The 15,748-nt window shown below is 38.7% G+C and overlaps 1 protein-coding gene across 1 annotated transcript in view; it reads left to right on the top strand.

Moving 5' to 3' along the window:
* CSMD1 (CUB and Sushi multiple domains 1) overlaps positions 1–15,748 on the top strand; it is a gene marked incomplete at both ends in the record, with an annotated part of 1,592,168 nt that overhangs the window by 1,228,240 nt on the left and 348,180 nt on the right. Inside the window, one exon of the mRNA XM_080710482.1 lies at positions 11,376–11,488. Within this exon, the coding sequence (XP_080566608.1) occupies positions 11,376–11,488 (113 nt within the window). The remainder of the gene's footprint in view (positions 1–11,375; positions 11,489–15,748) is intronic.

The raw sequence follows: 15,748 nt of genomic DNA, 5'->3' as shown, positions 1-15,748 counted from the left end.
CTCTGAGTGTTGCCCAGGATCATAGCACTGCAATGGAGACTCGGCGAAAGCAACACCTGCAGGCTACAGACTGCAGAGACACAGCAAGAGGGGACGGACACTCCAAGGGGCTGGCTGGGGACTGCCACCGAGCGGCGGGCTGGGTCGTCATGGAGGGGCTTGCTGAGTACTAGCACCAAGTGGTCATCCTGGATTGACACCAAAGGGTAGGGATAGGGACAGCTGGGTAGTTTCAATAAGGTACACCCCCCTCAAAACAAATATATATATATATATATATATATATATATATATATATATATATATATATATATATTTACACTTCTCTAACAAACAGAGCAATTTAGTGTTTCTTCATTAGAATAACTTTGTTTTAAGTATAAATCAAAACATTATGTCCTGTGGTGTCAATTTTGGAGAAAATGGAGCTGTTAAAAAAAATAAACCAAATTATGTGCTGTGATGTAAGTTAAAAGACTGCATCAAAGCCAGCATCTGTTTCATTTTTTAGTTACAAATTATTGTTTAAAAATGTCTGTTTTAAACAGATAAACAGCTGCAAAAGGATAAGAGCACTTTCTGTTTCTTTGTTTTAAACAAATCATTGTCATTGCTGGCCAATTAAACTAATTCTGGAAACTGCAAGGAGAAAATAATGGGGAATATCTTGTTTTAAATGATTCTAATATAATGTTAATTAAAATGAACAATTATGACTTTTTCTCACATTTTTAAAAAGTAATTGTCAACTCATTAATTTGCAGATTAATTATAACAAAGATTACAAACCTTTCATAGATGTGGCAGTCAAATCAGTAAGAGGCTTAAAATAGATCTTAAAATGAGTAAACCACACACGGCTGATTTGACATTTGATTGAGTGAACTTTGTGGGCAGCTTGGCAGTGTACGGGCTTATTCAATTTCATGTGAATTCACAGAATAAGATTGGATTAAAGTAAAGTACAGTGCAGAACCGTAAAAAATTCAAATATATGCACCCAGAGGTGTGCCTAAAGTAGTTACCTAGTCAGTGTAAGTCCCTGCAATGTGTGAGAATATTCTACATGATAATTAAGTTTTAACAACTTGAAATTAAATCCAATGTCTAGGAGAGAAGCAATACAGGATTCAAGGGGCTACGTTATGGGAGGACTTCAGTGTGGCTGGGATAAGATGTTCCATGTTCAACTGAAAAAGTAGAAATGGAGACAAGAAACTGGTACGGGGAATCCTGAGGAGGTATGACTAATGTGGACCTTTCTCTGCTGTACTTCTGAGCTGGAGGTGTAGGTCACCCACAGAGGTCTTGGAGACTTGGAGAGGTTGGAATTCCATGTCTTAGTTACCTTAAACACTTTTCTTCGTGCACCTACAAAGGAACTTATTTATGCAGAACATAAAAGATAAGGACTGGACTGGGACTTGAAAAAAACAGTAGTGATAGTTTAAGATAATAGCTGGTAGAAATGGGGGGAAATGTGCTAGCTGGAGTCCAAGGAGAGCAGTGAGGTGTGAGGTGATGAGCTGGATTCTGGGTTGTAAATATGAACTTATAAAATCTAGCAAATTCCTTACCAACCTCTTCTTCATGTATAGAGGAAGAAAGAGAGTATATCATTAGATTGAACTCATATCAGGTATCTGCCCAATAGGTGAGATAGGTAGGTAGGATTTTTAGAGAATTCTGTGTGCTAGTAGGAAGGTATATCAGAGTATTGACAAGCTTGTTTGGCCTGAGTCCAGTGTAATGGAACGATGGCAGATAGCCCCTGGGCTCTGGAGAGCAGGCTCAGTGGGATGCAAGCAAATCGAAAGATACGGCATGTGGTCAGAGAACAGGGATGAGGGGCTCAGATCTTAATTACATAGAGAAGCAAGGTGAGGCCAGGGTGCCCTTGGGTGAAAAGTTGAATGGAGGAGTCAGTGTCAAGGGCCATAGGGCATTTTACAAAAAATATTCAAATGAGACTTTGATAATCCAAGAGGCAAATATGATCCAGTGATCTCCCGAAAAGGGAGCAGCAGCGATGAAGAGTGTTGGGGTTCACTGGGGACACAGACCTCAGAGTCACAGGGATTGGACATGTGGGGAGAGAGTTGAAGCAGGGAGTTCTGGTCAATGGGTACTGAGGGTACTTCAAGACAAAGAGAGAAAGAAGAAGCATTTTCCTGCACGCCCTCTCCGTGTCCCCAGTGTTATCTACACACATGTGGGGAAACCAAGGGCGCACATCCTTGCTTTCCTATGTTCAATGTATGTGATGATAAATAGTGAATTTTCTTTCTCCTCCTACGCAAAGCAATGGATTTAAGAGGAAACACAGTCTTCCCTTCATATATTCCCACACTCCAGGGAATGGAAATACAAGGCCTTTTAAAAAAGAGTAAGAGAAACTAAGATACAAAAAATGTGAAAATTGACTACCCCTGTCTGCCATAAACATCAAATTTGACATTTAATGAGAAAAGTCGTCCAAGCTGGAGAGATAAGAAAGGCAAAGATCTTTCAAGGCACAGACAGAGGGACTTCAGACGACACAGATCAAGGGAGAGAAGGATCCTGTGTCATGATTATTCTTCTGTGTTTTCAAGTCATTTTTTCCTAAAGACATCTGGTGACTCAGTTTAGGGTGCCATGGTCAGAGAGAAGTCTATGACTCAGGAAAAACTGTTTTGGGAGACACAGGATGTAGAGCCCCTGAATTGGGAAGTACAGCTATGAAGGCTTCAACATCCATGGCACCCAGGAGAGACGCTCAGGAAACTGAGCCTGGTGCCTGCTTGGCCTTGGTTCTGGATTTTTTTGACCAATCCTAATGCTACCAGGACTAGAAAAAACAAGCAACTTGTTGCTTAAATAGTACACAATGCTAAGTAAAGCTTTTGGAATTGTCCTAGTGCTGTCGAGTCAAGGACAAAGTTGGTGACCTACCTGTTGAAGGAGGAGATCTACTAGAAAGATTACAACTTTTGGAGTATGCATAAGAAGATGTGAGCACTAGGAAACTGGGCCCAGAGAAAGGTCAAGTCTTCTCTGGAGAAAAATAGTTCACTCTACTTCTTCAACTGCACGTGCAAAGCCTGGCCACCAAATAGAAATCCCTACAACCTCTAGAAATAGCATCCAAGGATCCCAAAACACAAACAGGCAGTGGAAAAACAGATACAACAACACTGTGTTCAATAACAGCAGGGAGTCTGATCATGGGCTATGACTTGCATGTTTAAGAAATAAATAGAATGATCAGGGATTTTGGCAGAAAAATCTATCACAAATAATCAAGCAGAAGTTCAAGAATTGAGAAACAAATCTCTGAAGTGACCGCGTATATAGGGTTAGAACTAGAATATAAATTAGTAGAATATGTTTGAGTCAAGGCAGAAAGAAAAAAGGGAGAATGCAGACAGAAACATCCCGGCAATTGGAGCTTTGGAAGAAACAGAGAAAAAATGGAGAAAATAAAGTATTTAAGAGATTACCACCAAGAATATCCAAACTGACAACAGGCATCAGAATAGAGATTTAAGTAAATGTACAAAGCAGTTGGTTTAATGCAAGACAAATCTCACTGCAGCACATTATAACAAATCTTCTAAAACACAGGATAAGAAGAGATCTTAAAAACAGCAGAGACAAATAAATGTTATTATCAAAAGATAAAATTCAAGACTGACAGGCTTCTCCACATTCAATCGAGGCATCTTTGAAATGAGTGCTGATAAAATGAAGAAATGTAGGAATGAAAGGGGTAATTAAAAGTAATTAGTTAATCAACAAAAAGCAAACTATTAGTAATTGCATTCTAAATAAAAATAATGTGATATTACACTTACCAGAGACACACATTTAGAGAGGGACATAGGGAGTGGCTGACAGGTAAAGGCTACAACAAGATATTCTGTGATAACTAGCAAAAAGAAAAATTGTACAGTTCTCTAATCAAAAGTAGACAGGAAAGGAAGATATGTTGCCATGGATAGAGAGAGTAATTGTAATTACAAGCCAAAGGTTAAGGCAGCACTAAACATATAGGCATTTAGTTATAGTATACTCTAAAAACGTATAACACAAAATTTGACCAAACTGCAAGGCAAGCAGTCCATATTTTAACATATGCTTTGAAAGTGATATAGCAGTCACACACACACAAAAATCAGTAGTGATGTGGTAGGTGGAACAACCTGATTTTAACTCAATTCATAAAAAGTATAGTAAAATAAACCTCTGACCAGTATGTATAGAGAATATTTTTTTTTGATTTATGCTGTTTTATCTTTATGTGGATCATATTGAAAATGGCACACATTTAACCTGTTCTTGGTGCCTCCCCCTCCCCCACTTCCCTTCCCCCCAACACTGAGTGTCCAGGTTAACCACGCTACATTCATACTTTTACACATATTTGGATGTAGCTCCTCCATTAATCAACCTCAGCCTTCTTCCTCTCCTATCCTTCCATTTCAGCTTTGCTGAGGTTTCCCCTCCATTATCTGGAGTCCTTCTGGTTTGAAAAAATCATAGCAAAAGAAAAAACACTCCCTAGTTTGGGCATATTAGAGAAAATATATGTCCTTTCTCTTTCTGTGCTTGGCTGATCTCACTTAACATAATGATCTCCAGGTCTTTCCATCTTCTTGCAAATGACATGATTTTGTTCTTTATAGCTGAGTAGAATTCCATTGTGTGTATTTCCCATAATTTTGCAATCCATTCATCTGTTGATGGAGATCTAGGTTGGTTCCATATTTTGGCTATTGGAAACTGTGCTGCTATGAACATGGGTATGCATATGTTAAACGTAGTTCTCTGATTTCAAGCCCTTTGGAAAGATACCCAGGAGTGGTATAGCCGGATCAAATGGTGGATCTATTCCCAGTTTTCTAAGGACTCTCCACACTGATCTCCATAGTGGCTGAACTAGTTTGCACACTCACCAATAGTGTAAAAGAGTCCCTCTTTCCCCGCATCCTCACCAGCATTTGATTTCTTTATGCTTGCCACTCTGATTGGATTTAGATGGAATCTCAGCGTAATTTTGATTTGCATCTCCCTGATGGCTAATGATGTAGAACATCTTTTTGTGTATCTATTGCCCATTTGTATCTCTTAGCAAAACGAATAACCCAATCAAGAAATGGGCAACTAAATTGAATAGACACTTGACGAAAAAAGAGAATAATTTATTTTAAGTATATGTGGGACCTTTACCAAAACTGACCACATTCAAAATAATAATGCCAATTTTGTAGACTTCTGTTAGTGCATTTTAGTTTCATATCATAATGTAAATAATTTGACAGTGACATCCTTGCACACAGCACTTGGTGCCCCCCCACCTTGGCGACCTCTGGCTCCCTCCCCTTTCCTATACACTGTACTGAGATTGGCCTTGGTATTTTCACATGGGTACACACAGTTAATGGCAGTAATTCTATTACTGAACCTCATTCTTCCCTTACCCCTTCCCTTAGACCACCTCCCGGCTCCACTGAGGTTCTTCCCCCATTGTCCGGAGTCCCTCTGGTATCCGCATTATTTCCTAGCTTGCCTATATTACAGAAAACATATGCCCTTTCATATGATTTTTTATTTTGCTAGTTATAATGTTCTTCAGGTTCTTCTACTTTTTGCAAATGGCATCATTTTTTATTCTTAATTGCTGATTAGAATTCCATTGTGTGGATATTCTACATTTTTATAATCCATTCATCTGTTGATGAATACCTAGGTTGGTTTCATAATGACTATTATGAATTGTGTTACTATAAACATGATTATGCATATATAATTGTGATTTTCTGGTTTTAACACCTTTGGAAAGATACTCAGGAATGGTATAGCCAAATCGTATCCACTTCCAGGTTTCTGAGGAATGTCCACACTGATCCTCATAGCATCTGAACTAATTCATAATCCTACTCGCAGTATAGAAAAGCTCCATATATCCTCATCAAGACTGATTTTTTTTGACTTCATGATAATTGACACTCTGATTGGGGTTAGTTGGAATTCAGTGTAGTTTTGATTTGTATCCCTCTGATCGCTAATGTTTTCATGTATTTATTTGCCATTTGTATTTATTTTTTAGTTATGTGTCAATTCAATTCAATTACCCATTTTGTGACTGAGTTATTTCTCTTTTTTAAGTATAAAATCTTTTTTAATCCTCTGTCAGAGGGATAACCGGCAAAGATCTTCTCTCAGTCTGTAGGTTTTCTTTAGACTCTTGATGATTTCCACTGATGAGCAGAGATATTTTAATTTAATTGTCCCATTTGTTAATTTCTGTTTTAAACTTCTGAGGAAGTGTCTACCTGTGCTTATATGTTTGAGTATAAGACCTATGCACTCTTCTAGTAGCTTCAAAGTACTAGTCTAATTTCCAGGTCTTTGAGCCGTCTTGAGTTGATTTCTGAAAAATGTACATTTTAATGAGTATTACAAGAAAACTATACAGAGAATTTTCTCTGATGAAAGTGTAAATAACCAACAAATAATTTTAATGTATCATTATGGGTGCGCTGTTGTCTTACTTCATATTGTCGTTCAGGGTGATAGGGACATACGTGCACACAGCACTTGGGGAGCTTCCCTCTGACTACCTCACCACTACTTCCTATGCCCCTTTCATGATATTGATAATGATATATATATATATATATATATATATATATATGACACACACACATATATATATAATGCCATATATATATATATATATATATATATATATATATATATATATATATATAACACACATAATGTCAATGAAAGTGTTTCTCATTAATTTTCACCCCACCAATACCACCCTCCTCCAAAAACCTTCCATCACTCTACTTGGGTTACATAAGTACAAATACTAGTGTCCCTTATATTAAAATTACTCGCTAGCTTCTGCATATGAAAGAAAACATATGACCATTCACTTTCTGTTACTGGATAATCTCACTTAACATAATATTTTCCAGGCCCATTTATTTCCTGCAAATTATTTAATTTTTCTATTCTTTATTACTGAGAATTACATTATGCATATATCCCATAATTTTCCATAAATAAGTTTTAAAACTACAAAATGCTTAAATGTTTCAAAATAAAGTAAGAAATAACTCTTGAAATAAGGTACTAGTTAGAACTGAAGAATAATTAAAATATTGCTGTTAAAGGTTTTCTTTGATGAAAGCATATAGCCTTTAATGTATGAGATGAGAGATATGAATCAGTGGTTAAAATTACCTTCTCATTTAAGTTATAAACAAACTATGCTCTGTGACTTTAAAAGGGAAATAATTAAGGCAAAGTTTAATTGGATAAATAAAAAGATAGAAAAAATCTAAGACCATTTGTTTCCTTGATAACTAACAAAATTAATAAACCTAATTATAAAGTAAATCACATTTTATGTAATTGTAAACATGTGGAAGTAAGTCAACCACAAAAAGACTTATAATTTTGTTACAAAGTACGTCAAATACGTGTGCACTAAAATATGTACAAGCTAAAACTTAACATATAGTAAGGAAATAAATAAAAATCATAAAAAAGGGAAGTAGAGATAATCTTTTAAAAGGTGGTCCTGGAGCAGAGGTGTCCACAGGGGCAATAACATCCCTCTGCTCCAACTCAAGACCCTCCAAAAACCACAGAAGGGAAAATGGATTAATAATTTCAATATAAAATGCAAGATTATAACAACTTTTAAAAACAAAGACAGGAGAGAATTTCAGAAATCTGAGATTAGGCAAATTGTTTTTAATCCCGATTCCAAAGTCATAAACCATAAAAGGTAAAATTAATAACCTGAATCTAACACAATTACAGTCTTTTTCTCTACTAAGACCCATGAAATGAACCCAGAGACCAGCTACAGACCCTGAGAACATATTTATAATCCATGTATCTGAGAAAGGATGTTTCTATTGTACTATATACATTTAGTAGAAGAAAGGAAGTAAAGGAGGGAGGGAAAGAGGGAGGAAGGGTAATTCAATTAACAAGTGGCAAAATGATTCCAATAATCCCGGATTGGTGGCACACTCCTGTAATCCTAGTACTTAGGAGGCTGGAGTAGGAGGACTGCACGTCTGAGGTCAATCTTGGCAACTTAATGAATACCTCAGCAATAAAGTGAGACTCTGTCAAAATAAAAAATATAAGTTCTGAAGTGTAGGTGAGCAGAAAGTTCCAGGATTCAATCCCTAGTACCACAAAAAAAAAAAAAAGAACATGAACAGACATTACACTGAGAAGGGCATAAAATGATGATCAACAAAATAGTAGATGAACCAACATGAAAACCACAGAGACATCACTTCATCTGTGTAAGAGGGGCTAAGGAAATACAGTACAGCAATGAACACTTGTTGAAGAAAGGAGAAATTGCGTTGCTCACAGTTGGACGGCAAGGAGGCAAAACTGCACCCTACTCTGGAAAACTAGCTTTCCAGTTCCTTCAAAGGCTCAGCAGTGGTTCTCTGGCCCAGAAATTGCATTCACAGGCCGTTATTTGTCTCGTAGCAGTGAGAACATAGGTTCTAGCAAAGTCTGCACAGGATTGTGCAAAGTGGCTGCATGTGTCATCTGCCAAACTGGACTCAGCCCAAAGTCCCTCAGCAGATGAGTGGTCCAGCCAACTGCGTGTCCACAGATAGACTCCCCACCACCCCCGGCAATGAGCAGGAGCCAGCTGTTGGCATGAGCAAAGCCATTGGGTAGATCTTCAGGGAACTCAGCTGATAAGATGCAGTCAGCCCCAAGAAGTTGAACTCTGATTGCCTGTCTATTAAGTGAAAGATTGTAGAGATATGGTGTGGGGCTTCTTCAAGTGAGGGCAGCCAAGTGTCAGGGAGAAACACAGGGGTCCATGTGAGTGTGTGTGTGTGTGTGTGTGTGTGTGTGTGTGATTCTACCTCTGTGATGCACCCTAGAAATTTTTATATTTTGTTTTTGAAAGAGGGTCTTGCAAGGTTGTTGAGAGTTTCACTACTTCCTGAAGCTGTTATCAAACCTGCAATGCTCCCGTCTTCATCTTTGAAGTACTGGAAGTCCTGGGATGATAGACATGTGCCAACATGTCTGTTTCCCATGTACTTTTTAAAGTGCAACATAATGGAATTTGCAGTGAAGGAGACACTTTGTGTTCACTGTAGTGTGGATCCCCAAGCTATGCATGAATACACTCTCATGAAGCCACACACACACACACACACACACACACACACACACACACACAAACACTACACATAAGACTGCAGACTTTAAATATAGACAGGTAAACTGCATTGATGTGAATATACTGATTGTGTTAATACATTATAGTGTGTGTGTGTGTTCTACTGGTGATTGAATCCAGAGACATTTTACCTTCAAGCTATACTCCCAAACCAATTTTATTTTTTATTTTGAAACAAGGTCTCACTAAATTGCTGATGGCCTTGCTAAGTTGCTGAGATTCATCTCAAAGTTGTGATCCTCTTATCTATGCCTCCTAAGTACTGAGCTTTGAGACATGCACCACCATGCCTGGCTCCGTTACAGTTCTGCAGAATATTCCCATGGGTGGAGACTTGGGAAGATGTGCATGTGATTTCTTTATATGGTTTCTGACTAATCCATGGTATACACTGTTGTTTCAATAAAATAATCAAAAATATAAAAATACTAATCATTCACTTCTTGTATATATACACAGTGTGAATTCCCTGTAGCATTTGAAATAAATGAGCTTCAACTATAAACAGTTGTATGAATAAATTTGACCAATGAACATTGAGCGGATTATTCCACAGAGCAGGAGTACACATCCACTCATAGAGAGCTTTAGCAGCAGGTGATTGTACCTATGCCCAGGGAGGAAGGGAAGGGTGGAGGAGGTGGGATAAGCCTCTGGCTCTGGAGTTGCCGTGTTGATCTGTATGGATTCACTTTACAGACCTCCAGAGAGTCAGCAGGTGTATAACATCCATACACATCTTGATTTGTTACATTTCAACAAAACACGTGTATGAAAAAAGAAACAAATTGCTCTTCAAATCAAACAGGGAAAAAAGGGAGAGGATGTTGGCGAGGAAAATGCATCTTTAGAAAGCACGAGTTCCCGTCGGCTACACATTATTTATTAGTACTTGCTCTCCTGAGTTTTTGGCAGCATCACACGTGCGTTACCTCGCACATAATGACTGCTGTTCATCTTCCTCTGAAGACCCAGGTATTCTGTGCCACCTCTGATGAGGATGCTGAGCAGAGAGATGGGGAAGTGATGGATGGGCGAAATCAGGTGCTCATAGTCCCGAAACTCCTCTGCTGAAAGCAAAGCTTCCTATTTGATTCAGAACATTTGTTTTGGTTGAATTGATTTCTTTCTTGCACTTTTTCTATTTCAGCATGCTTTTCCGTCAGCACGTGGAGTTCAGTCAATGGATTTAGTGTTTCTTTTCACTGGCTGACAGCAGCCGCTATGTGACTGTTTTGTTAACACACACTGAATGCTTCATTGAAACTTCCATTTGGTGTGACCTGGATATTAATATGCAGAGAGGAAGTTTAAAAATGCTGCTAAATCTATTTCAGCAATGCATGCTCTCCTCCTGTTCAATATTCTCTTAACCTATGATTACCTATAATACATTTTGATACAGGCTTTGATAAAGATGCATGATAATTCTAGACTAGACTATCCAAACACTTTGTAAATAAACCTTTGCATGTCTCGTCTTGGAAAGGATTTGCCTTTGCTGGTGTGTTGTGATATAACCATGTATCAATGGATACATCTCCCAGGTACATTGCTTGGCCAACCATTCCATTTGTAGTTTTAGCCACGCATGTCCAAATCTTGTGGAAACCCCTCAGTTTCAGGCAAATGTTATGGTCCCTCACACTAAGTTGACTTTTAAAAATAAAACATATATATGTGCAGCCAGATGTGATGGCACATCCTATAATCCCAGTACTTGGGAGGCTGAGAGAGGAGGATTGCAGGTTATGGTCAGCCTCAACAATTTAATGAGATTTTCAGCAACTTAGCAAGACTCTGTTTCAAAAAAAAAAAAAAAATGGAGATAGTGATGTCTTTCAGAGATATAATGTCTCTGGGTTCAATTCCCATTAAAACACATACACACATATTTTCAGCAATCTTATAATTGCTATAAAATGTTAGTATTATTAATCTTTAAAAAATAATTTAAATTAATTTAAATTACAAGTGATTGTAAATTCTTTGAAGAAGGGTCCTAATGCATGAATACCTCTGGTTTTGTAGTTTAAGCAGCAAGATACTCCTCCTTCAATACAATTGAAGTTAAGTTGAAGTTTACTGACCTCAGTAAGTTCACGTTGCATGACAGTTTCATCCTGTCTCTTGGTTGCAGACTTACGGGGTCCAGCGTTCCTGACCTCATTGTAAGCATGAGCAACCAGATGTGGCTCCACCTGCAGTCAGATGATAGCATCGGCTCACCTGGATTTAAAGCCATTTACCAAGGTAGGACTGACGCTGACTGGGCATTGGAAACTGAGATGCCCGTGGAGGCCCAAGGCCATATGCATGTGTCAGAGATTAAATAAATCAGCATGTTGGAGCAGTGTTTATTAACAAAAACTGATTATTTGCAATATTCTTAATGTTCTACTTACACTTCTTTTCTGGAATGAGAATTTTCAACTATGAAAACTGACTTGCCATGAAATATGCTGTTATTACGTCAAAATAATAAGTAATTATTATGAAACAAGGGTATACCTGTGGATCTTTAGACACTAGCATATGTTTTGTGTTTCTTTTAAATTATTATGGAAGATTTCAAAATGGAAATACATGAAAAAAGTACAATATAACATACCCAGAATGACTGATACTTATAAATTTCATGAGCCAACCCAAATATTGGAAATGAAGAATTGGCACCTTTCTTGGTCCTTGAACTATTTTGGATAGCCAGAAGTCATAAAAAACATGTCAATGCAGACAATTCGTGACTGTTGACGGCAAATGCTTTTCATGTAAGGAGAGTCACCTGAGGTTGACTACTTTTGAGTCTACTAACATTTTTGTTTCAGTAATTCTTGATATATATGTGCGTGTATATATATATATATGCGTGTATATACATATGCATATATATATATATATATATATATATATATATAGAGAGAGAGAGAGAGAGAGAGAGAGAGAATCCAAAGACTATGTATGCTTGTAGTCCTCTGTATGTACTTGTTGGATTCCTCTTTAAAAGAGTTTTAAAGTATTTTTATCAGATCCTTCATTAATTCTTGAGTTTCATAAGTTATTTGACGTGAGCAAGGTATGCATGCCAATAGGTGAAAATGAGTGTTACTGGTTTGAAGAATTTTACTCAATTTGCTTTGTGAATTGGCATTGACAATAAGCTCTGATTTCCAAGTGTATGGTATAAGAGTAGTTTCAGTAGTTGAAATATCATAATGTGATATATATATATATATATATATATATATATATATATATGATTAATGAGGGTAGAAAATACAAAAATATCCTCTACGCCCAAAGCAATAAATGTGGGAAGGTGTTGTCGTGTGTTCTTATTATTGAACACAGGTGGGATAGTGAAACTCTTCCTCTGCATGGAGAAGAGGCCAGGCTGTAAGCCAGCCCTGAGTGAGAAGATGCCCCGGCAGGAACATGCCCACCTGTAAAATGTGAAGTCAGTTCTAACTTGCGAGGAGCATGGGGCACAATGGGGAATAATGATGTGTTTTAATAAGAAACAAACACACATATTGCAACAGAAGGGTCATGCTCATGTCCCACTCAAAGGTTAGGACTAGAATGCGGAGCTAATTGCTGAATGTTTCCTGACATTTGTGTATTTAGACGTAGCCTTTAATTGGAAATCTGTCTGACTGTGTAGTTATTGAAGACAGCATGGTTGGTGTACCATATTTTCCACATGACCTGCCCTCCACATTGCCTCTGGTGGTATCTAAACGCATCAGTGAGTAACCAGACACTTGCAACAGGACACTTAGCAGGAAGTTCCCTCCATCACTGCTAAGACACAGGGCACCGTGTTCATGTTGTGAGGAGTAGACTAGCATTGTTTCATTTCCAAAGAGTGATTCCTTGTCTCAAATGTCCGAAATCATTCTCCATTCAAATGGGTGTCTTTTCCCATATCCCATATTTCAGCTTGAAGACCAGGCAAGGTTAATAATAATGACTCACTGCCTGCCTGCCTGCACCCCCCCACCCTCCCTCCCTCCCTCCCTCCCTCCCTCCTCTCCCCCCCTCCCTCTCTCTCTCTCTCCCTCTCTCCCTCTCTGCAATACTGGGGATGGAACCCAGGGGCATTTTACCTCCCAGCTATACCTCCAGCCCTATTTTTATTCTTTATTTTGAAACAGAGTTTCACTGAATTGCAAAGGGCCTCACTAAGTAGCTGAGGCTGTCCACAAACCACGATTCCACTGCGTGTATTTCCCATAATTTTGCAATCCATTCATCTGTTGATGGAGGCCTTGGTTGGTTCCATCTTTTGGCTATTATAAATTGTGCTACTATGAACATGGGTATGCATAGGTTACCATAGTTCTCTGATTTTAGCTTCTTTGGAAAGATACCCAGGAGTGGTATAGCATATAACTATATATATGAATATATATTCATATAGAGAGAGTGGTATATGGTAGATCCATTCCCAGTTTTCTAAGAATTCTCCACACTGATCTCCATAGTAGCTGAAATAGTTTGTACTCTCATGAGCAGTGTAAAAGAGCTTCTCTTTCCTCACATCCTCATCAGCATTTGTTATTTGACTTCTTTATGCTTGCCACTCTGATTGGGGTTAGATAGAATCTTCACTGAAGATTTTGTAAAGTTCAGCTGGAAACCTATCAGGGCTTGGGCTTTTCTTTGATGGCAAAATTTTTATTGCTGTTTCTAATTCTTTGATTGCTATTGGTTGGTTTAGGCTTGCTATGTCCTCTTGGTTCAATTTAGATAGGTTATGTGTGCTTAGAAATCTATTGATTTCTTCCATGTTTTCCATCTATTGGAGTATATATTTGCAAAATGATTTCTGATAATGCTTTGAATTTCCCCACTGTCTGCGGTGAAGTCTCCCAGGCTTGCCTGGGAAATAGGCACTGCCCATGACTGCTGGAATGTTCTTCATACCTGCTCTGGCCTTGGCGAAGAAGGCCGTGCCAGAGCCACATGGAGAATGAAGTGCAGAGCAACCAAGGACCTAGACACGCATACAGCATGTCACCTCCTATGGAGCCAGGTGTTTCCTGTCTTCCTCTGCAGCGAGCAGCCCACAGACCAGCCACCTGGCCATGGGAGCCCCCCACCCAGTGCAATGTTTTTCATTTCTTCTGAAAATGCCCCTGATACAGTTTATCTTTGGACAGAGCCTAAGCCGACCTCTTCTGTTTTTGCTGTTGTTATTCATTGTGTTTCTTCTTTCTATGTCTCAGATACCCACATCCATTTTTGTTCCATTAAAATATTCAATTCTTGCAATACTTTCATGAGAAAGACTTGGCTGCCCTTTCCCACCCATGCGCGTGCGACGGCTGCCGCGGATCGCGCAGCTCTCCCCTTTCCCAGGAAGCACATCTGGCCCTCTTCTTTCTGTGGCTTCCTACCTTGGAGCAGGTCCAGTGCTCCTTTGATGTCTGCCTGCTCTTTTTAATAATGAACTACTCGGAATATCACAACTGATGCTATGTAGCCCTTAAACTTCATCAAGGACTTTCTACCTTCCTGAGAATGAACTCATTTTGCCTTTTAAGAAAATTCTTTACATCTTCTACTCCTTTGCTAACAAGTCATTATGTGCAAGCAGGCGACATGCTAATTATTTCCCTTTTCCCCCAGCTCAATTAGTTCTCTATTTTTTCTCATGTTCTTAAAGCTAGAGGAAAATGTATTAAAGCTGCCAGCTAGAATTAAAAAATAATACCCAGACCACAGACAACACATAGTCCTATTTCCAGCAAGTTCCAATGAATATATGACAGAATTGCACAGTATACATTATTCCATCATATTTTTGTAGGCTATAAGTAAAATAATTTTTAAAATGAGCATGTATTTTATGTGCTTTTAGCTTTTTTGTTATGAGAATTAAACCCAGGTTAGTTCCACCTTTAAGCCACATCCCTAAGCCCTTTTACTTTTTAAATTTTGAAAAAGAATCTCACAAAGTTATTTCATGTTGGTCTCCCACCCAGGATCCCCCTGCTCGTCTTCCCAAGTACAGACATTACAGGTGAGCGCCTCCGTTCCCAGCACTCTTTGCAAGATTGCTTTCCTGACTAGCTCTCCTAAACAGCTTTCCTTGGTGAGGAGCAAGGTCTGGCTCCCCCAGCAGTCGACTCCCCCGCCTGACCTTTGACACCCACTTTGCTTTTAGCTGCCTTCAGGGCCTCAGCTCCTCATGAATTCTCTGATTTCAATTTTGTTACCTGTGAACTGGGATTACGATAACCGGGGTTTGCCAGGATAAATGTGTACCTAATATGGCAGCTCACTGAAGACTATCAGAGTATCCTCAGTTGGAAGCTGTGATTCATTTGTTTTATATTTTTTCCTTTTAATTGGTGCACTATAATCATATATCTTGATGATAGCAACATAGGCACACACCACACTCACTGAGACCTTCCCAGTCCCTGCCCCACTCCCTCCCCTCCCCACCTTCCTGTGCTCAACACAGCCACTGGTTTTGATAACTCTGAATGTACATCATGTCCC

This window comes from Muscardinus avellanarius (assembly GCF_963383645.1).
Source record: "Muscardinus avellanarius genome assembly, chromosome: 14".
NCBI lineage: Eukaryota > Metazoa > Chordata > Mammalia > Rodentia > Gliridae > Muscardinus > Muscardinus avellanarius.
The sequence above is the reverse complement of the archived record's forward strand: the minus strand, read 5'-3'. Positions and strand labels throughout refer to the sequence as shown.